The following is a 24,042-nucleotide window of genomic DNA, read 5'->3' as shown; positions in this document are numbered from 1 at the left end:
AAATGCGCTATAAAAATGCAAGTCTTCCTTTTAGAAAGATAGGGTGAGTACTTAAGATCCTACGGACATTTTTAGTGTTGGAATTTTTTTTTGGCAATTCTAATCCATCTATCCTGCCCAGAACAACAAGTTAATTTTTCCAAGCCTCATTTCAATGTGTTTTCAATTATAAGAGATTCAAAACATTATCATTTCTTTTAGTTTCTCATTTCTCTTTTTTCTCTCTCTTTCAATCCAATCTTTTTATGCCTCTCTTTATCCCTCTTTCTGCTCCTGATTTGACTGTTTTACCTGCCTTCTTCAATCTTCCTCTGTTATTTCTCAATCTTTAAATCTCAATGTTAAGGAAATGATTGCCCCATCATTCACTCAGATCTCAGATTCCCTGTTGTCCTTGCTTATCAACTCACACTTCCAGCAACTTGCTTTTTCAAGCTGAAGTGTGAAGGAAAACATTTAACCAAAAGGAAGACACTGTGAGGATGTTTCGCTTCAGTAAATTCTAGGCCAACAATGTTGTTAAAATGCAAGAGTTGGTACCAATTGAAGTCTAGGGCAGGCTGAATGGAAGAGTTCAGTTACTGACTGTATGCTTCAATTTACAGTCTCTGACATTGTTACTGGAATCTCACCATGCCAAAGATCTTGTGTGTTTGATTGCTGGATATCACAGGCTATATGTGAACTCCACAGACTCCATCTTCAGTTGGCGTGGCGATTATCAAAATCAGACAGTTACAAGTGAAGAAGGTAATGCTTTGATTATTGTTTATTTTAAATCAGGAATTCTAGTTTTGTTATTGTCTTCTTTTTTGTTCAAGAAAGTAGATTTCCAAATGTGAATTTTGTTTCCATTGGCACTGCCCCTGATGGAACTGTGTTTCTCATACAATTGTCAACACTGAAAATCTATTAGGGATGTTTTCAATGTATACAGATACTGATCAAGCCCCAGAGCAATTCTAGACAATGTCAGTCTTCTGTAATGGACAGGGATTTGTTTAATTTACACAGCCATGATCTCTCCTCTCACCACACACTCAGAAACAGAAAGTTATTTTGATTTGTTTCTCCCTTTATAAGTGGTGACAAATTTTCCAACTCCTGAGTTTTGGTGTGTGACTCAATTTCTATTAATAAACTCATAGCAAACACATGATAAGATGAACTCAGAGGGTTAAATTTATTTGCACAAACTCAAAACACAGAGGTATTGCCATGTGGTCCCCGCTACTCATAGAATATACAAGAGGGATAGGGAAAAGAAAGATTTACAGTACAAAGACCACAGAGAAAAGAATTATTTTTTCACTTGAGACCATAGTCCAGAACCAAAATCCAGTGAGGTATTCCTTCACGGAAGTTGGCACGTTGAAAACTGATGCTCGGTAATTTATTTTTCCAGGGGAGTTGATTTCACATGAGAAGATGGCACTGAGATAAGCGCTGAATCAGTTTTGTAGGCAATGATAATGAAATTCCAGTCGAAACAATGTAGATGGAGATGGCTATTCAATCGGGACAGAGACAATTTTCTGTGCTGTAGCTTGTAGATGATAAAATGGCAGACCGAGTTTTCAGTACAGCAAGGAATATAACTCGTTCCCCAACTAGAGGTCCATGTCATATATGATCATAGGAAATAGCAGAAATAGTCTATTCAGCCCTTTGAGTCCAATTCACCACTATTCAAAAAGATGATGGCTGATCTGTTTTTGTTTCAAGTTCTATATTCCCATCTACTCTGATAACCTTTGATTCCCTTGCCTAACAAGAATCTATCTACCACCACCTAAAAAAATATTCAATGATCCTGCTTCCGCCACCTTCTAAGGTGGAGGCTGGGATTCTCCCAAAAAAAATCTAAGTACCGAATTCAAATAAAAATTAGAGTAACTCCTGCTGTTATTTTTGGCATGATTTTCAAAATGAATCTTCCACACGCTGTACATCACAGAGTGCCCTTGCTTGAATCACAATAAGGCTCTAGACATGGGGCCTAATTCCGCTGGAGAGGCTGGCAGCATGGTGCTGAGCGGGCCACTGCGCATGCGCTGATCTATCAGAATGGAGATCGATGCATGTGCAGTTGCTCCGTACTGTTGGCCTCCCAATTGTTGGCCATCTTTATTGCTGGCCAGCACAGCAATCCTCCATCGCTGCCCCTCCAATCCCCACCCTACTCCCCCAATCTCTGGTCTTCCAGAGATTACCAGACCAACCCCAAATACCCCCTCCCTGGAACATCTCGATCTCCATTCACGGCACAGTAGCACAGTGGTTAGCACTGCTGCTTCACAGCTCCAGGGACCTGGGTTCGATTCCAGGCTTGGGTCACTGTCTGTGTGGAGTTTGCACATTCTCCTCGTGTCTGTGTGGGTTTCCTCCGGGTGCTCCGGTTTCCTCCCACAGTCCAAAGATGTGCGGGTTAGGTTGATTGGCCATGCTAAAATTGCTCTTAGTTCCTGAGATGCGTAGGGTTAGAGGGATTAGTGGGTAAATGTGTAGGGGTGTGGGTATAGGGCCTGGGTGGGATTGTGGTTGGTGCAGACTCGATGGGCCGAAGGGCCTATTTCTGCACTGTAGAGTTCTATGTTCTATGTCCATTCCCCCGCACCCCCCCCCCACTTGTCCCACCCCCTTGTCTGACAACACCCCTGACTTCCTGGGGGCCCACTAGTAGGAAGCTGTGGTAAACCGCGCTGGAGTGAATGACTCCTGGCAGGGGTGAGGGGAAGAGGCTAACGGAACTGAAGACCTCAGTCCCGGGCCTGCTAATGATAGGGAAATACAAATTTAAATATTTAAAGCAGCTCCATGCTGATTCCTGGCGCAAAGCTGCACCGCAAGAAATCCAGGGCCTGGGGACATACAGAGGCTGTGGCGTCCAACGGGAAGCCCATTAAATGACCTCTGCTTATGTCTCCAAGCAGCGCAGGGAACTGGGAGAATCACCTCCAGAGTTCCAAAGCTGCAAAAATCTGAGAGAAAAGAATTCTCCTCATCTGTGTCCTAAAAGGGTAACACCTAATTTTGAAATAGTGCCCTCTAGTTCTGAACTCACCCATAAGATTGAACATTCTTTTCATGTCCCCCTTGTGAATACCATTCAAGATCTTATATACATCAATCAAGTCACACCTCATTCTTTTAAACACCAGTGGAAACAAGCCCAGTCTGTATAACTTTACTTCATTAGACAACCCGCTCATTCTCGTTAGAGTTTAGAAGAATGAGGGGAGATCTCATTGAGACGTATAAGATGATGAATGGGATGGATAGGATAGAGGTGGAGAGACTCTTCCCGCTCAAAAAAGACAGTAGGACTAGGGGGCACAGCCTCAAGATAAAGGGGGGGTGGTTTAGAACGAAGTTGAGGAACTTCTTCACTCAAAGGGTGGTGAATCTCTGGAATTCTCTGCCCGTTGAAGTGGTGGAGGCTGCCTCGCTAAATATTTTTAAGAAGCGGGTTGATGGGTTCTTGATAAGAGAGGGGATTAAGGGTTATGGGGAGAGGGCGGGAAAGTGGAACTGAGCCACGACAGATCAGCCATGATCTTATTGAATGGCGGGGCAGGCTCGAAGGGCTAGATGGCCTACTCCTGCTCCTATTTCTTATTTCTTATTCCTGTTATCAAGTTAATAAACCAGCCCTGAACCACCTCCATCCTTCCTCAAATAAGGACATCAAAACTGCACACAATATTCAAGATGTTGTCTCACCAATGCTCTGCATAACTGAAGCATAAAATCCTTACTTTTATGTTCAATGTCTCTTGCAATAAAGGACAGCATTAATCTTCTTAATTAGTCTTCTTAATTACTTGCTGTGCCTATATGACTTCCTCCTCTCCACTCTGGCTTTGACAAAGGGTGAATTTCCCTTTGTTTGGACCCCTGAGATTGTTTAATGTTCCTCCCATTAAGACTTGAAAGGGATGTTGCGGGGTCCTTTGTCCTAACAGACGAATAGGTTGCAGTTGGCCAGATCTTGTTTATGAAACGCAGATGGCCCCTCTGTAGTTTTCTTCGAATTTGGTCTTTGCAACTCACAAGGATCATTTGTACATTTTCAGAGATAATGAGAGGTACATTTCTGCGATACAGCCATGGTAGATTATTCAGCTCAGGGGCAGAGACAGATAGAGCTTCAGCCACTCTAAAAGGTCCTTGTTCAATTTTCAAAGTTCCAGTCATTAGCCATGAAGATATCTATATTTATTTTACAAAAATATAGGTTGTGAGGTCTTAGTCTCCTGATACTTTGCTGAGTGGCAGCTTTTCGCTTTGTGAAAGTTGTAGTTTTGAGTACCACTTGAGTCCAAATCAAAACTGACTTTTCTGTGTATTACTGAGAGGGTGCTGGACAATCAGAGGTGTGTATGAGATGTTCCCATTTCTGCAGCGATAATATATCCCATAGCATTATTTGAAGAAGAGCAAGGGTTCCTCCTCATATCTGGTCCAAAATTTATCCCTCAATTAAAACTAGTTAAGTGGTCATATATTTCATTGCTGTTTGAGGGATCTTGCTCTGCATAATTTTAGTTTCTGTGTTTTTGTACGTTTCAAAATGTGCCTATACTTCAAAATAATTGATTGTGAAGGTTGCTATATAAGTGTAATTAAGGGTGGCATGGTGGCACAGTGGTTAGCGGAAATCAAACATGATGGCCTCACCGAAGGGATTGAGGGCCGTTAAAGCCACCTGGGTGGTTGGGGGCAGGGCCTGGCAGTCTGGCATTGCTTACCAGGCACCCTGCCACTGACTACTATAATTGTGCCAGGCCAGTGCCAAGGGGTGGGGCCTAAGTTGGAGGGGAAACTGAATGGTGATGAGGCTATGACGAGGGGAAGAAAGAGGGGTAGCTCTATGGGGAGGTGTGATAAAGGGAAGGGGGGGCTTCCTCAGAAGTGGTGATTGGCGAGGAAGGGGAACTCTGCAGGAGTGATTCAGGGAAGGGGGGAGCTCTGCAGGGGGATGATCGGGAGAAGAAGGGGAGTTCTGCAGGTTAATGATTGATGGGGAAGGGGGGAATTCTGCAGGGGTAGTGATTGATGTGGGTATGCCGGCGTTGGACTGGTGTAAACACAGTAAAAAGTCTGACAACACCAGGTTTTAGTCCAACCTATTTATTTGATAATATTCTCACTAGCTTTCGAGGGGACAGCCTCTTCGTCAGGTGATTCACCTGACGAAGAGGCTGTCCCCTCGAAAGCTAGTGAGAATATTATCAAATAAATAGGTTGGACTAAAACCTGGTGTTGTCAGACTTTTTACGGGGTAGTGATTGGCAGGGGAAAGGAGCTCTGCAGGGATAGTGATTGTTGGGGAAGAGGGGAACTCTTCAGAAGGCGAGCGATCGACTGGGAGTGGGAAGGATCAGAACAAGGAATGAATGGCTGGGAGGGGGGTGCAGAGATTGGCCCAGGTAGTGACCAGTGAAGGGGAAGGGGGATACTGGCACAGGGGTGTTCGGTGGTGGGGGAGGGTCAAGGATGTGACAGGAGGTTGCAGGTACCTGTGCAACAGTGCCCCAAGCTGTCTGCAGCTGGCTTCACTGGTGATCTTAGGATCCCCTCCCCCCTCCCTCAGGACTCACTTTTTGCACTAAGTGCCAGATGGAGCAGCAATCTAGTATCTCATACAGAAGGGAACACCTCCAACAATGCAGCACTGATTTGCCAGCCAGGACTCAATTTCTGAAATGGGACTTGAACCCATGGGTCAGATTCTCTGCCCTGCCCCCACCACCCACCCACCCACACACACACACACACACACACACAGCGTGTTTCAGGCAGTGGGAAACAGCTCACCATTGGTCGATGATGGGATTTTCTGGTCCTGCCATTCCCCAAATGGAATTTCCCGTTGACTTCACTGGGAAACATATGGCAGGGGTGCACCGTCAGCAGGGTCAGGATATCCCACTGGTGTGAACAGCCGGAAAGTTCAGGCACATAAATCCCTTTGAACGAGAGCTGAGAGTATGACCACTGAGATAAATCCAGCATTTGGTATCATCTGAACTGCACAGCCACAAGGCGTCGGAAAACAATCCTGTCACAATTTATTATCCAAATACTAAGTTTACACTGCCTTCTGAAACACATGAGCCAAATCTCCTGATGTAACTCGTGGATTATTTTAGTTCTAAACAAATCAAAACTGAAAATAACCTGTTCAAATTGTCAAAACCTGTTATTTTAGAATCAGAAGGTACTAAAAATATACAGCTGGTCACCTTCATCTACATGTCAATGGATAGTCTCTTTTCTTTTTGGATGCTGCTAGATCTATTATGTATTCCCAACATTTTCAATTTTTATTATAGATTTCCATCATTCATCTTTGTACTGCTTTTATGTGCTTTAGAATTAGTCAATTTCCTGGGTAGAAAGGATCAGTTGGTAAATTTTGTTATTAGATACTTAAGCCTTCAGTTTAAATGTACATTTGCTGGATGTGAGTCACTCACACATTCAGTTGAGACATAGTATAAAAGAGAGAAGGAGTGTCAGGCTCCAAGGAGTGTTCACCAGATATTAGAAATCAGAGTTAACTGGTCATTGAATGCCTGTAAATATTGTAACCAAAGTATAGCAGGATCTAAATCACCCAGGACACAAAACCAATATAGCTATTTCATCTCAATGGCAATCCCTTTGTTAGACAGATCAATTCTGCAGAACATTTGTGATACTTGTACTCGTTGGAGTTTAGAAGAATGAGGGGAGATCTCATTGAGACGTATAAGATGATGAATGGGATGGATAGGATAGAGGTGGAGAGACTCTTCCCGCTCAAAAAAGACAGTAGGACTAGGGGGCACAGCCTCAAGATAAAGGGGGGGCGTTTTAGAACGGAGTTGAGGAGGAACTTCTTCACTCAAAGGGTGGTGAATCTCTGGAATTCTCTACCCGTTGAAGTTGTGGAGGCTGCCTCGCTAAATATTTTCAAGAAGCGGGTTGATGGGTTTTTGATAAGAGAGGGGATTAAGGGTTATGGGGAGAGGGCCGGAAAGTGGAACTGAGCCACGACAGATCAGCCATGATCTTATTGAATGGCGGGGCAGGCTCGAAGGGCCAGATGGCCTACTCCTGCTCCTATTTCTTATGTTATGTTCTTATGTTCTTATATTGTGGCCAGGGTTATTCCAACCAGCAGACATCAGTGGGGGGCATTTAGCAGGACTTGCGACTGGCGTCTAGCCAGTCACGAGTCTCCCAGGCAACGTTTTCTGACATAATTAACCCCACACTGGAAATCGACACGAGGCTTATTACTATATGAAAATCTCAATTTCCATATTATTAGCGAGCCCGGAATGGTTTTCTGCGGGCCAACATGTGTCTCCCCCGCACTGGGAGAGGTTCTGACCAGCAGGGTTTACAACAATGGGAGGTTGGAATTGAGGGTGGGGGCGGTGGTGCCCCTTGGGTTGTGCAAGCATGGCAGTGCCAGCCTGGCTCCTTGGCACTGCCAACTGGGCAAGGGCAGTGCCAAGGGGGCACCGGGCAATGACAAGGGGTTGGGGCAGAGGGGAGGTGACTTGGGGGCCAACTGGTGGTGGTGGAGGAGGAGGAACCTGCTGTGCACTCCGCAATAAGGAAGGAGGGAGGAAGGCGATCGGGGCTGGCCATGGGGAAGGGTGGGGAGTTTGGGGGCTGCCTAATAGGGCTGTTCCAGTTGTGGGAGGAGGGGTGGGTAGGGCCAGCAGTCAAAGGATGGGGGTCGGGGATAATATCGGGAAGTTAGCAACTGGGATACCAGCGACGGGGGAGTCCAATGCGCATGCGCCGATCTCCCCCCAACTGACAGATTGGCACATGCGCAGTGGCCCGCTGCCGGAGTCTCCAGCAGGATGAGGCTCCACCCCCCTCTTACCAGAGTCAACCTTTCTGAGGCACTCCGTGAAGCACCGAGTGCCAGAGATTCATTCCAGTAAATATGTCCAAACAGTGGGCAGGAAAATTTCCCGTTTTCCCGCCTAATTTTTGGGAGAATCCTGGCCTGTGTTGCCTTGGTATCATTTTCAAAGAGTGTCTCTTTATGAACTCACACATCAGTTTGAATATGTTACAATCGCAGAACATACCAGTAGCAGCGAGTGAAGCAAAAATCAGAGAAAGTCAAAACACTATCCTTGTTCTGATATGACTAATCTCTTCCAATTCACGCTGAATTTAGTGCCAATGAATTGAATGCTAATTACTGATAAGATTTATCAATGTTCCAAAATGGAAGATCCATTTTATGATGTGTGTTCCTCAGAAATATAGAAACATAGAAAATAGAAATATAGCAGCAGTCCATAAAGATTATGGAAGGAATCTCACAATCTGGACACCTTTCAAAAATAAAACATGTATCAAGAATCAGGGTTAGCTTCTAATTTTTTTTGTCAACTTATATGTACTTTAAAAGTTACTCATTTTCTTTTAATTAGTAATTGATGGCCCTACCTGGGCCATCAATTGAATTTGAGTAGTATGAAGGAGCTGAATTAACAAGCTCAATTGACGTGACATAATTATTGAAGTTCTCCCAGTTAAAGGCTGCACATTGGGGTAATTCCCCAGCTAACTCCTTCCAGACAGTAACACTTTTCCTGAAGAAATTACCACTCATCCAAACAAAAATGTTCTACCAAAACATACAGAAAGGAAGGGCTCAAAAGTTAATTGCAATTTTTTGCTATTATAAGTATTCAAAATAGCAGAACTGAATCTTAAAGAACGTTTAGCTGGCTGCTTCTGACATTAAATGTAACTTTCCCATTGTCCAGGTGATGAGGCCCGAGGATTAAGTGATTCTGAGTCATCATCAGACATTGATTCATCACTGGACATGTCTATAGAGCTCCACAAACTGAGAAACGGATTCATACAGCCTCTTACTGAAGAAGACGAAGGTATTGAGAACACAGAAAGTGAGGCTACAGACAGTGACTGCTTAAGGGAGGATGTACAGGAAGAGACCAGTTGTAGCACAGGGGATGTATCTGACCTGAACGATGAAACAAGCCAGGAAGGAATCACTTATGAAAGAAGCTTTTCTGCTGACTCAATGGAAGAGCTACAAACAGAGACTTCAGTGAGCAGTACATCATGTCCCCAATCATATGGTGAGATTTCTGAAGAAGATGATAAAGATTCTGTCACTGGAAAGTGTGGATGTGAGTCAGTTACGAAGAAGCGCTGTATGGAAGAATTTAATGTCAGTTTTCATCAGTGTTCAGCAGACTCTCTGGTCTCCACCCAGACCCTCACAGAGTACCATACCAATAATATAAACAAAGCAGTGACTTGTTCTTCATCTGATTTTAGCCAAAGTGAAAACTCATATACCACAGAAAGTTGTACCCAGTGTCCCAGAGATGTCAGTGGAAGCCAAGCACAAGGGAATGTGTCTTGGAGTTTGTTAAACCATGGCCTGCTCACCGAGCTACCACCAATTCCTCTTCCAGCTGCTGATGGGGATTTATCCAGTGAGGTTCTAACTATTCCTATTCTGGATCCTCCCCCTGGCTTTCAGGACAGTAGTTCTGAAGATGAATTTTTTGATGCAGCAGAAAGATTTACGGAGACTGAATATCCAATCGGCGCCAAATTCAATGGAACTGGAACTGGAACAGGTAGGTCTGACTGATGTTGACATTCAATTATCTGTTCACCTTCACTTACTCCAACAGCAAATTGACTTGAAACAGGAAGTAGATTTCAACACTTTTATAAAAAGTAAGAGTTATGATTAAAGACAAATATGTCTATTTTGTTTGCTTCCTATGTTACTAATTCTCTAAGTAGTGACATAATTGAGGGACATGTAATGAATCTGGGAAATTAAAGAAGGAAAAGCTGAAATTCTTGAAGCCCACCACTCGATCATTCGAAAGAATCAAACTCAAAACATGGATCTTATCTGCAAATTACTAACCTTATCTAGTAACAATTAGCCCCTGGTAAAGTTGAGAGTATTAAACAGATAATGTGAAAACAAGAAAATTATGTTAGGTTGAAAAAATATAAAATTAAAATTCTTAACTGGTGACTGATAAATCTTTTCATTAAAAGAAAAGTTATTGTGAACCTATAAAGTCAGTTATATGTTCAACTCTCTGAAGTAGGACTCAAACCGTAGCCTTCTAACACAGCAGCAATAAAACTACTACTGACTACTATCAGTCAACCTTTGATGCCAGTGGTTTGTGAGTTCAAAGCCCACTCTGGCAAGTTACGACATTGGATAAAGGATATTGAGAATATGAATTCACACATTGGGCCTTGATTTTTATTGTGAGTGTGGCTGGAAACTTCCACAGGAACAACAGCATCAGATCTAGGAAATTTGAAGTCCCCGGCCTCAGCAAATAATATATAGTCTGCTTCCCAAAACCGGCAGGGCTGGAGTCTGAGTCAAAAGGCAGGAGTGAGAAATTAGCAAGGAAGTCTTAGTTCATCAACTCAGTTTACCTCTTCCATGCATGCACCATTGTTGCTGGGTGGGGAGGGTAAAAATCAAAACCTTCGACTTACCACCTGCTTTAGTTAGTTCTTCATTCACTGTAGACCCAATGGATTCTTCCTCTGGTACCATGCCCCATGAGTATGTTGGTGACCATGGATTTCCCTTGGATTGGTCCGTGATTATACTTGTTAAGGTACTGCAGAGGTTTGCCATTGCTTTCTGCAGTATGGCTGACCAGGAAACTCTCTCACTTTTTCTACCTGTTATCAGGTGTATTGGAATGATTTACAGCAGTGGAGGCCACATACGGCCCATCAGACTCTGACTTCGGCCCGCAAGACATTTTGTTGATTGTTGCCCACACACCAAGAGTTGCTGCATTTCACTGGTTTCCATCCGCACAGTTTTTTTCCTACCATATGACTGTAGAGGTACACACGTGAGGTTCATGCTGATTGCACATAACACTGGATGCATTTTTCCTGCCCCATTACGCTACTCGACTATTGAAGTGGGGTGGGAAATTTAAGCTGGAGGCTAAAAACATGATTCGCGTCCAGCCAGTTCTGATTTTTTTTCTGACATAATCAGCCTTGTGCCGGGGAACAGTAAGGCTGATTAAAATCTTCATGGCATCATTTCAATTTATTTAGCCAGGCTGGGACAATATTGTACGAGCTCATTTATGTTTCTGACCCCACCCGTCGAGGTCCACACCAGTGGGGATCACATGTGATCACCGGCAATGGGGATCAAGCATGATGGCATCACTGGTGGGACTGGAGGTGGTTGAGCCCCCCTTGGAGGTCAGGGGCAGGAGGGCAGTGCTCCTTTGGCAAAACTGGCAGTACCAGCCTGGCACACTGGCAGTGCCCACCAAGCACGGGGCAGTGCCAAGAGGGTAGGGCTTGAGGTTGGGGCCAGGCAGAGGTGGGGCCAGACTGGGGTGGGGGGAGGGAGGGAGTGGGAGAACTCTGCATGAGAGGGTGGGGGCGAATGATGAGGCCAACAGTTGGAGGCCAGGAGTGGGGGCAGTGTTCTGGGCCGACGATGTCCCTAGAGGAATGGGGTTCAGGGCTGGTGATGCCCGTGGGAGGTGGTCAGGACTGGCGATGTCCAGTAGTTTGGGGGGGGGGAGGTGGGGGTCAGTGCTGGCAATCGGGGGAGAGGTGGAGACAAGTATACTGGGAGATTGGTGCAGTGGCCCCCTCACCAGTCTGATGCCTGCCTCTTGAGAGGGATTAGGCCTTCCCCCCTCTACTAGTGTAAATCACCTGTCGGCCTCTGTGTTGCACTGAGTGCAGTAAATTCATTTCACTAGACTTGCCCAAAAACAGGTGGGAAAATCTCCGTTTTCCCATCTGATGGGCATTTGGAATTTTTTTGGAAAAATTGCATTCATTGACTGTAAGAGCCTCCGTGTCCAATCAAACATGAAGACTTCTTTTGCTTTTACCACTTGAAGTTGATGACAGTTCTGTTAATAAATGAATAATAAACATTTTCTATAACTTTTCGGCACTATTAAATGTATTCAATCTTATTCAAAAGTCATAGTCAGTGAACATACCCAATTTTGGCCCATTGAGATGAAGGAAGGCCACTCTTGGGCCCATCACTGATTATAGGCCGATCATCATCCTGTTTGTCTACACACAAAGTGAACACACCTTCTTTGACCATCACCCCTGAAGTGGATCTTTAATCTAGAATTTCTGGCCCAGAGGTAGGGATGCGACATCATGCTACAGACTTCCCATTGATTACTCACTGAATTATTCATGGAAGTCAGAAAATTTATGATACAGAAGTTAATGGCCCATTGTGTCTGTCCCGGCTGAAAAAGAGTGGTCCAGCCAAACCCTATCTTAACCGATAGACTTATAGGTCACAGCCTCAAATGCACACACACATTGTTTTAAATGTTATGAATGTTTTTGCTTCTAGTAACAGGAGAAATTATCATCAGGAATAGGATATTGAACAAATATTTTCTCCAGAATTTTTCCATCCCGTTTGCCACAGGAATCATAGCAGGTGGAGGGGGTGGGGGGACAGTTCATGCAAAGATCCAGTGACCTCGGGCAGGACTTTCCGGTTTTGGGATGAATGGGGCCAGAAAATCCTGCCCTTTGAGTCCTTCTTCACAGTAGAATACACAAATTACATATCAGAATTAGAGCATGACCAATGGGATATGAGGGTAAGAACATAAGGACTAAATGCTGAAAAATCTCCAAGTTCTGATGACCTATCTTCTGGATTCTAAAAAAGTTAACTGCAGAGATAGTCGCCCGTGATTTACCACCCTACCTGCCAAAGGAATTGGAGTGGGTGAGCAGCAAACAATGGGAAAGTCCATTGACCAAGGGCGGGATTTTATAGTTTTGGGATTAGTGGTGCCATAAAATCCCACTCAGTGGGTAGAATTCTCCCAAAAAGCTAAATGTCATAATGGCAAGAACAATGGAGCAATCCGCACCAGTCCCTCAAGCACACTCCACAGCACAAACACCCCACATTCAGTCACAATTTTGGAGAATTGGGATTTCTGCGCCTGTACTGAGGGGGCCGGGGCCTAAACACACCAGTGAGCCTGGCTTCAGAGCACTCGGACACCTTTCACCCCTCTCACACTGCATTGGGAGATCGACTCCCGCCCCTTCACGGGTATCAAGACCTCCCTCCATCAGCAGCAAGTTTCCCCATCCCCTCCGTAGAACAGGTCACTGGCATCGGGGCCTTACCAACGGGTGCCCCTGCCTGACCCCGACATGCCCCTCCATTGTGACCCCTAACATAATCCCCCCCCACCGTATGACCCCCCCCTTGCAAAGCGCCCCCATCATAAACCCTGCTCCCGTCATAACACCCATCACTGCCCCCAGATGGACGCCACTTCCTCACTGCCCCAGCACAGTGACATGGCCCAACAAGCACTGCCAGGGTGCCTGTTGGCTACTGCTAGGATGTCCAGTGGCCTCTGCCAGGTAGGCAATGTCTGATGGGCACCACCCGGCCATACCCCCAACCACGCGTATGCTTCAGTGGCCTCTGCCCCCCCAACCCCGGTGTGTCTGTCGTGCAGGGTCATCGCAGGTGGAGGCCAATAATGATTCTTACTATTCTTGTGCTGTGCCCAAAGGCCGGAGAATCCCCTGCGCTCGGAGCTGAACAGGTAATTCATATTTAAATACTAGTGAAATATGCTAATTGACCTCATGCCCAGTTTGCACCATTAGAAAAGGGGCATGAAAGTCACAGATTGTTTGGTATCAGGCACAAAACCAACATTTAGGCCTGCAGGTTATTCTCTGGGGTCAGTGATCTGCACCAGGCACAGCGAGGTCAGAGAATCACCGTTAGTAGATGTACCAGTTAATAGTTTCCATAATTCCATAAATTTTAAAATGATCCCAATGATTAGAAATTAGCAAATATAATATCATTCTTCTAAAAAAAATGCAGAGAGAAAACTCGGAACTACAAGCCAGTTAGCCTGATATCAGTTATCAAGAACATGCTGGAATCTATTATGAAAGAAGTCTTAACAGCACAATTGGAAGAACATAGTATAACCATACAGCATCAACATGGTTTTGCAAAAGGGAAAGGTTGTTTGACAGCTTTATTAGAGCTTTTTTTGAAGATATAACTAGTAGGGTAGATAAAGAGGAACCTATAGATCTAGTACACTTGTATTTCCAAAAAGTATTTGATAAGGCCCGCACAAAAAGTTAATGTGTACTGTAAGGGCTCATGGAGTGGTAATATATTAACATGGATGGAAGATTGATTTGTGGACAAAGAAGCAAGTACAGTTGGTTGGCTGAGGGTAGTCATTAGCCACTTTTACAGTGGATAGCCCTTGTTGCCATGCAGCAATTCCTTAGTCCAGCATGGTGCCGCAAAAATGGCAGAAACTGTGGACTGGTGCAGGATGAAAGCATCATGACAACAGCCAGGATAGTGGACAATCACCAGCATGATGTTCCAGGAATGGCTGCATAGCAACTGCATGTTGAATGTGTGATATCCTTTGTGGTTCTGGTACTCCCCACCATTGAGATGTGGATTCCGCAAGGCCACGAGTGAGGGATACCTGCCCCATGAGGAAACTGATTTATAAAAATCCACCTTAACGTGTCCTTGGAATAATAGCAATACTTGTTGAGAGGAGCAACGTGAATTAGGATAGTAAAAGATTTTATTACATTCATTATAAACTGGAAAGGGATATCACAACGTGATGTTTTGCTCTTGATCCATTATTCTGATAAATAAAGTTGGGAAAGGACAGTTCCACTTTATACAGATCTATTGGTATCTTCAAAAGTGTATTTTAAATATACCTCGAAAATCAATTAATAATGGAGGCATGTATTGTATTGTATCCAGGCCTGTTGAGTGTTGTGGAGGAGAAAACTTAATTTGCAGAACAATCAATGTGTCATTTGATATTTGTAGAAAACATTGGCACTACATCAACAATTTAAATGTTCTTCATTTTCTCGGCAGATTTGGAGTCTGCCTGTATTATGGGGATTGACGAGAAGTGGAATACACAAACAAGGAATGGGACTGGAATGGACATCAAAACATTTTCAAATGCAGAAAAAATGCATTTCCCACCCAAGGATCTTCATGGAGTAAAGGCTGTTCTACCCCAGTGTTATCCAAGCAAAGGCGAAGATCATATGTGTTGTTATGAAAAGGAAAATCCTGTGTCAAGGATGCAGCAATCACTAACTCTCTCTTCTTTGACCAGCACTGAGAATGAACCTGCTTTGTTGGAAACTAAGCCAATTGGTCCATTAAAGTCCATCTCTATCTGTACACACAAAAAGGTCACATCAGATTTAATGGAGATGGAGCCGGATACCATGGAAACAAAATCAGTCACGGAAGCAATACCAGCCATTACTCCAGTCTCAGCTACACGTTACCCATGTGATCCAGACACTTCAGAGGGATCTGCTCCTAAAGCAGATTGTCCTGAAGGAGGAGAAATCACAAACAAACCTCTCCTTAGTCTGGAGCTGCTTGGAACAGATCGTACCAATATGGAGGAGTGTTCAAATCCTTCAGGAGTAATTCTGGTGCCTAGCCATACTTACTCACAGAATCTAATAGAAGATAAGATATATAATGTGACCACTGTGTCTTGTACTGATGAACAACAAGCCCTGAATGCTATTAGTTTGAATGTCAAAGAGCAAGGTGAAGCAATTGTCAAAGACAGTATAATCCTAGAAAAGGAAGATGAATGTGCTCAGTGGATGGACATGGATCAAAATGGAACTTCACCCAGACAAACCTTACATCAAATAGACACCAAAGAAAATGCACTCACCTTTAAAGAAGAGATTGAAAACTGTGACAGAGGAGGATCATGTTACCAAGATGACAATGGCAGTATAACTTCACAAATATATTTGGTGATGCCCAGTGGGGATCAAGCAATGTTCCCAGAAAACTCTGTGCTAGAAGATGAAATCTCCAGCAGGAGGAACTCAACTGAGGGAGATAAAGGAAGCAAAAATGCTTACTCTCTCAAAATGTCTAGGCTGCTCTTGAATTTAAACCGAGTGTCCTTTAAGACATTTGGCATGGTTAAACATTTGGCATCACCAACCTCAGAACCAAAGCTTGAAGTTTGCTCCGTGAAATCCCCTAACATTTCTGAAGTTCACAAGGAACCGGCAGAAGCTGGTTTGAGAGACTGCTTTTCGAGAATAGAACAGAGCAGCCACCAGACTGAGTCACTTGTGCCTCCCACACAAACAAATGTAAATGAGCTCAGTGCAACAGCACTTTGCCCACAAGATAAAACCCCTTTTCAGGAAGTATCATCACTGACACATACCTCACAGCTGCTTTACGAAGTAGACAACAAAGCGACTCAGGAATCTGCAACCCCAACTCGACAAACTGAATGTCCATCTTCCAAATCAAGCAGCCTTCAACAAACAAAATATAAACTTGATCTGAATGCTGACTCCAGAACCTCAGCTGAGCTTACAACAGACACGGATAAGGAAACAGATAACCAGCTCTCAATGGGTGGAAAGGAAGCATGTGGCTGCCAGATAATATATGGGAACTGTTTTAGAACATTGGACACTGATGTTAATGATGAAAACAAAGATCTAGCAAATTCCACACAGCAATCTTCACCAAAGACCACTCCACCTGATTCAGGAAGCCCCTTATCTCAATACCTCACCATATTTACTAGGCAAAATGACGAAACCACACTTAACGGGTGCCACTTTGTTGTTCCTAAAACCGATGCCATATCAAAGCATGAAGTTCTATTACAGTTCAAGAATAAAAGATACAACATGCCAAATGGATTCAGCCTGATACAGAATGATATCATGAAATTACTCAATGTGTTGAAAGAATTCCCCAGAGAAAATCATGTAGAGAAAGAATGTGCAATTCTTATTTCATCAACCAAGCAAGAACTTGATACTGAAAGCAGAAAGCTGATGTCCGCCTGCCAGAAGAGCATCAAAGTAGGCCAGGCTCCTGTGGAGATGCTCCTGGGAGTTTCCGAAAGTTTCCAAATCCTAATACAGCTAACAGCAATATGTCTTCAATTCACGACCTGCTTGCACTGTGCAGAGCACCATGCAGAAGTGCTTAGTAACTTGACAGAGGTTGTTATGACTTATAAAACCTTTGTGCAAGCCTCTGAGGATGCATGCAGCAGAGGGTCAGATGATTTAAGCATGAAAGTACTAGCTCAACAGTGTACTGCACTGACTGCCAGGGTTTTCTGTCTGACCCAGCTATTCAAATGATCCACTTTTGCAATAGAAAACAACGTTTGGAAAGTTTGTGGGTGTGCAAGAATACAATTATAAAATCTCAAAAGATATAGAATTGTGCAGCAAGTACATTGTGGTGCACTGAGTTCATCCCTTGCAGATAAGTGTGTAGTACAATATAACACATTGGCTGGTACTGGCCACACCAATCAGAGCTGCTACAAGACACCGTCTGATTTGGATGTTAAGGTATAATTCCTGGCAGCTGATTGGTCATTCAGGACTTCCAAATGTATCATAAAGTGATGCCGATGAGAACATTAGAATGGAGCTGACCTTTTCCCGCAACTTCGAATTCACCTCATTCTGTTTCTTTCACACTGGCTATAGGGCTAATGTGCTTCAGGGGTTTTTCAGTGAGTTTCTAGAGGGAACAATGTGTAGCCACAAAATATTTCACCATTTGGTATGGGTTGACACCAAATTAACCATCTCATTCAGAAGGCCAAAGCTGATGGCTCCCGTATGAATGGAAATGCTATGCACACATATTGTGTACTTATATGCATGGGTGTGCATGCGTATGTCTGCGGATTGTATGTGTGATCATGTGCTAAGGTAAGGAGAATGGTATTGTTTTGAGGCCATTATTAAATAGAAGAACAGAAATACAGGAATTATTTCTTAGTATCTACATGAGGATCTGTTTGTTTTGGGAGTATCTGATATTAGCACTAGGTGCATTAAGCTGGTAGAATGATCCATTCTTTGATTTTGAGGTTATTCATCTCAGTGGAGTGAAAATAGTATTAAAAATGCTTCTCCTATTTCCATGTTTTGCCGTTAGGTGGCAAACATTGGATTTCCTCATTTTGACGGGAGACAGGAGACATCATTGGCTAGGGCTTACTTGAAAGCTTTCTCCAGCCAGTGGATAGGAGAGTCTGTGACTGATGCCTTGATGCACTGTAACTGGTGACAGCACATCACAATATAACAGGCCTGGAGCTGGAACTTGCCAACCATTAAAACTAATGTACTGGAAATTGTGAGCTACAACTTCTCAGTCTACAATCTCATGTGCAATTAGCAGTCCCTGGGTGGGACGTGTTGGATTAGGGAATCAGCTTTGTACAATGGATGCCAGGACTGCTTTTAATCAGCAGTTTTGAGTTTTCCTTGCTTTTTTCATTCAATGGTTCAAAACTTACAATTTTAATATTTTGGAATAAATTAAAGGAAGATAATTTTCTTTTACCAGAGTGTAAAATAAGTATTTCTGTTGTTCAATACATACATTCCCAGAAGCACAGTATGATGGGTGCAGAGCAAATGATCATTTCAGGTACTTTGATGATTTTCTCTTTTAACCGCAGTTCATATAATTTGACCTTTGCCCCTACAACCTGAAAGCTGCACCCTTTCAATGATTTTCCCCCTGCAAAGTTGGATTAACATTATTCTGCTCACAGTCATTTTGTCACTCAACATCACAGGTCAATTTCCATGGTGGGGAGGGATTCGGGGGGGGATTGTGCAATTGTGATGGCAAACATTTCAGAATGATGATTTTTAACCTCAAATTAAGCTTTATATACTAGCAAATCAACATGTATTTCCTGTTATTAAATAGAGATATGAAGCAGGGAAATAATGCACAGGGGAGCATAGACATTCATTTTTCTGGAGAGAGACAAGTGGCTTGAGTGGCACTCCCAATCAAGTCTAGGGCAAGGCAAGGGGGCAGGTCTCCATGCACTGCTGTAATCAGTATAGGGATTGAACGCACACCATTGGTATCATTCTGCACCGCACTAGCCAACTGAGTTAACCAACCCCCACAAAGTCACATGAAGCATAATCAGTATGATATTTATAAGGGATAAAACCCTCCATTTAGTCCTCTTTATTGATAAGCATAAAGTCAACAAGTGTGGTCATCTCATTTGCAGGTTTTCAGAGAACTATAACTGTTGATGAAAATAAAATTGGATAATGACAATGAGCGCACAGTCAGTTCATTCAAATGACAGGAAGGACTTGTTCTTGATATTAATGGTTTGTGGTTTACACCAGTGAACCAGAACAGCCTCGGTTGAAAAAGTATTTTCTGTTTCTTTAATTAAAAAGGAGATAGGAAAAAATTCAAATTTTATTAGAAGACAATTTTATATTTTTGTGATGTCAGAAATCCGTACTTACACAATGTATTTTTGTGGAATTACTTCTCATTTTTTGCTATTTTTTTTCTCTGCAGAAAGTACTGGTTCACATTGAGTTGGACTAGTGAGCAGTTTTTGTATATAGAGATTGTAAGGATCTTAGCCATGGGGCCATCTCCACCAACCACCCACCAAATAATAAATCCTCCCCCACAGTATTCCCAGCCCCAACACCCTATGGCACAGAATTCCAATCTTTGTAATTTTAAGCTGGTTAGATCCCCCTCCCACCCACCAATTGGAATTGACGCATCCCTGCCCTGACCCACCCCCACCCAATATGACCCTGCCAACCCAAACCGACTGGACCACCCCACACCCCGCCACCCCCCCCACCTGACCTGACCTGACCTGACCTCCTCACCCCAATAAGGCATGGCTGGACCCTACCCCAATCTCTAACCCCTGACCTGAACTGGCTGGACCCCCCAATGTCCGATGCTCCCAACACCTCGATGTCTGACCCTCCCACGTGTCAATATCCAAATCCCCACCCCAAGACATCCAATCCCCCCATAATGTCCAAACCCCCCAGGCTGATTTCCACTCCGAGGAGGTTATGGCCCAATATTGCTCACTATTCAGCTCAGGCTGACACTAAATTAACAGAATTAGCACAGAACTTCATTCATATTAATTTAATACTCATCATCATGTTGAACTTGCCTCAATTCTCCCTATCTCTGTCCCTCCTTCAGCCCAGCTCTGGCATTGTAAAACAAAACATGACACAGAGCTATGTAAGGAGAGCTTGGGTCAGATGAGATAAGTTTTAAGGAGCATCTAAAAGGAAAGTAAAGTAGAAAGGTGGAAAGATTTAGGTAGGGAATTCCAGAGCATCAGGCCTCACCAGCTAAAGGCACTGGCATCAATAATGGAGTGTTTACAATTAGAAATGTTGTATCGGCTGGAATTGGAAGAGTGCAGATATTTTGGAAAACTATTGAGCCAGAGGTGAAATCAAGATGGGATTTGAAAACATGTGTAAGAATTTTCAATCAAGGTGTTGCTTAACCAGGATCCTATGTAGATCAATGGACACAACATTGATCAATTAAAGAGATTTGATAGGATGCAGATATCATCAAGTTTATGGAGGGTAGAATGGGAGGTGGTGTGTTAGAAAAGTCTGGAGATAAAGAGGATAAAATGACGGTTTCCGAAGCAGATGAGCAGGCTTAGGCAGATTTGGGCAATTTTACAGAGATGAAAATAACTGCGGGCCTTGGTGATGGCATAGATGTATAGTTCATCTTGGAATCAAATATGACACCAAGATTTTGATTGATTTATTATTGTCACATATACTAGTATACAGTGAAAAGTATTGTTTCTCGCATGCTATATAGACAAAGAATACCATTCTTAAAGAAGGAAAGGAGAAAGTGCAGAATGTAGTGTTACAGTCATAGCTAGGGTGTGGAGAAAGATCAACTTACTGTGAGGTAGGTCCATTCAGAATCTGATGGCAGCAGGGAAGATGCTGTTCTTGAATCGGTTGCCACATGTCCTCAGACTTTTGTACCTTTTTCCCGATGAAAGAAGGTGGAAGAAAGTATGTCCATGGTGCATAGGGTCCTTGATTATGCTGGCTGCTTTTCCGAGGCAGTGGGAAGTGTAGACAGTATCAATGAGTGGGGGGCTGGTTTGTGAGATGGACTGGAATTCATTTATGACCCTTTGTAGTTTCTTGCAGTCTTGGACAGAATAGGAGCCATATCAAGCTGTGATACAATCAGAGTGTTTTCTATGGTGCATCTAAGTGGAGAGAGTTGTAGCGGACATGCCAAATTTCCCCAGTCTTCTGAAAAAGTAGAGGCTTTGGTGGGCTTTCTTAACTATTGTGTTGGCATGGGAGGACCAGGAGCAATTTGTTTCAAAATGTAAATGGAATGATTAATTCAATCAGGACACCAAGGGAATTGAGACAACCTACATTTTGGCATTGAAAAACCTCAATAAACTTTTACCTTCTCTTATTGGGAATCAAGGCAATATGTGTGTGCATGCATGTATGTTCCTGTTCCTCAGTGCCTGACACATGTCTTCACCTGAACAGGATAGAAAGCTAAGCTGCTGAGCTGTACAGATTTCACTCAATGAGCAGTTTTTTTTTCTCTGAGAGGTGTGAGCCTGTGGAATTCTCTTCCCCGGACTGTGGTGGAGGAAGGGTTACTGAATATTTGGTTGTTGGTGATCTGAACACCTAAAAACCTGAAGCTCTTGATCATTTCTACTTCATTCCCATTGATGTAGACAGGGTCATGTCCTCCACAACACTTCCTGAAGTCGATGACTAACTCCTTCATTTTGTTGAAGGAGAGATTATTGTTGTTGCACCAGTTCACCAGATTCTCTATCTCTTTCCTGTACTCTGTCTCATCATTGCGGACAGTCTGGCAGTTGCTGGGGAGAAAGATAGAGCATGGGGCTAAGGAGCAGATTTTGTAGTGGCGTCACATAGGATGTCATTTGTGACTTTCAGTCACAAGAGCTTTTTCAGTCCTGTGGGCAGGACAGAAATTTGATTAGAGAGATTCAAACATGTAATTGTGGAATCATAGAATGTTGACAGTATTGCAGGAGGCCATTCCTCCTGTTGTGTCAATGCTAGCTCTCTGAAGAAGCAATTCACCTAGTGCCATTTCCTTCCACATAGCACAGCCAGTTTTTCCCTTTTAGTTAATGATTCAATTCTCTCTTGAAAGTCTCAATTAACTTTGCCTTCACCACATTATCAGACAGAACATTCCACATCCCAACCATTCTGTGAAAAAGCTTGGTCACCATTGTTTCTTTTGCCAGTTACCTTAAACATGTGCCCTCTGGTTCTTGATCCTCCCATCAGGAACAGTTTCTCCCTATCTACACTGCCCAGCCCTCATCATTTTGATTAGGCACAGTAATCAACAACTCTGCATGATTTTGAATACTTTTACCATATCAAATTTTCTCTTGACTCTTCTCCTCCAAGTAGTTCCAGGAAAGATGGACATGAATTTGGCAGGTAACAATACATTCAAAGACACTACAAATGCAAAATCAGTACAAAACTATGTTAATGGCACTAAGTAAGTGCTGGTTTAAACAAGGTAATATAAAATCGGGTCCTTTGATCATTAGTAAATAAAGCATGGCTTATCTTCAGTAGTACCTCAGTCTACCATGTTGCTGTGGAGTTTGTACCACAAGAATCTTTTATAAAGCATTGACATGAGTGAACGCTTTTATTGGACTGACAAATTGTGATGCAATATTTTTAGACACTTGAGTTTCCCAATATATGTACAATGCACTTTGCACCTTTTCCTATTGAGCTGGTCCAGGAATCAGCATTGTCACTCTTTCTACAAGATATATAATTCCATATAAAGCTGTGAGAAGCAATCAGTTGGTAATGGGAAATGTATTTGCTATGGCTTTATATTTGCAATGTGATAATCAAAGGCTTTATTTATTGTAATAAGCTGTGTACGCTTGGATCGAATTAAAATATATAAGGTGTAGTTGTATTTGCCTGTTTCCCTGATACAATGAAATGATATTTTGCTGTGATATATGCATCTTGCTTAAATTAATGAGCAATTTGTTTCAAAATGTACAAATTTAAGCTGCTGATTCAATCAGGACACCAAGGGAATCAAGACAACCTACATTTTGGCATTGAAAAACCTCAATAAACTTTTATTTTCTCTTATTGGGAATCAAGGCAATGTGTGCGTTTGTGTATGTTATGTTCCTGTTCCTCAGTGCCTGACACATCTCTTCACTTGAACAGCAGGTTAGAAAGCTAAGCTGCTGAACTGTACAGACTTCACTCGATGAGCAGTATTTTTTTCTCTGGGAGGTGTGAGCCTGTGGAATTCTCTTCCCCGGACTGTGGTGGAAGAAGGGTTAATGAATATTTTTAAGATGGTGGGGATGGTTATATGGATTCTTGACTAACAAGGAAGTCATAGAACCCTACAGTGCAGAAAGAGGCCCTTCAGCCCATCGAGTCTGCACTGACCACAATCCCACCCAGGCCCTACCCCCATATATTTTACCTGCTGATCCCTCTAACCTATGCATCTCAGGATACTAAGGGACAATTTTAGTGTGGCCAATCAACCTAACCTGCACATCTTTGGACTGTGGGAGGAAACCGGAGCAGAGGAAACCCACGCAGATACAAGGAGAATGTGCAAACTCCACACAGACAGTGACCCGAACCGGGAATCGAATCCAGGTCCCTGGAGCTGTGAAGCAGCATTGCTAACCACTATGCTGCACAAAGGGAATTGGGGGTAGGCAGGAAAGTGAAGATGAGGCCACGCACAGACCAGGCATAAATTTGTCAGATAGCAGAGTAAGATTGAGGGGTGGCCTACTCACACTCCTAATCCATACGTTTATATGCCCTGCTTGTAAGGTAGTCAAGTATTCATGTAAGTGACTGAAGCCTGCACATCAGAGACCAAGTATTAAACATAAATTAAAAGTCACATTTTGCACATGCTTCAATTTGATAATGATTTATGTTTATCAAACATTGAGTGCGATCTTGAACACTTACCTTCCGTGCGTGAGA

General features: G+C 43.2%; 1 protein-coding gene across 6 annotated transcripts in view; it reads left to right on the top strand.

The window, feature by feature from the left end:
* Nucleotides 1-23,666, top strand: part of frmpd1a (FERM and PDZ domain containing 1a) — a 122,974-nt gene extending 99,308 nt beyond the window's left edge. For all 6 annotated transcript variants that reach the window (XM_080188620.1, XM_080188618.1, XM_080188622.1 and 3 more), the window contains 3 exons: nt 606-750; nt 8,793-9,641; nt 14,993-23,666. In XM_080188620.1, the coding sequence (XP_080044746.1) occupies nt 606-750; nt 8,793-9,641; nt 14,993-17,283 (3,285 nt within the window). In that variant the 3' untranslated portion in view covers nt 17,284-23,666. The remainder of the gene's footprint in view (nt 1-605; nt 751-8,792; nt 9,642-14,992) is intronic.
* Nucleotides 23,667-24,042: the final 376 nt, after the last annotated feature.

This window comes from Carcharhinus amblyrhynchos, chromosome 5, assembly GCF_965287045.1.
Source record: "Carcharhinus amblyrhynchos chromosome 5, sCarAmb.v2.hapA, whole genome shotgun sequence".
Lineage (NCBI taxonomy): Eukaryota > Metazoa > Chordata > Chondrichthyes > Carcharhiniformes > Carcharhinidae > Carcharhinus > Carcharhinus amblyrhynchos.
Note: the sequence above shows the minus strand (reverse complement) of the source record. Positions and strands in the feature narration are given on the sequence as shown.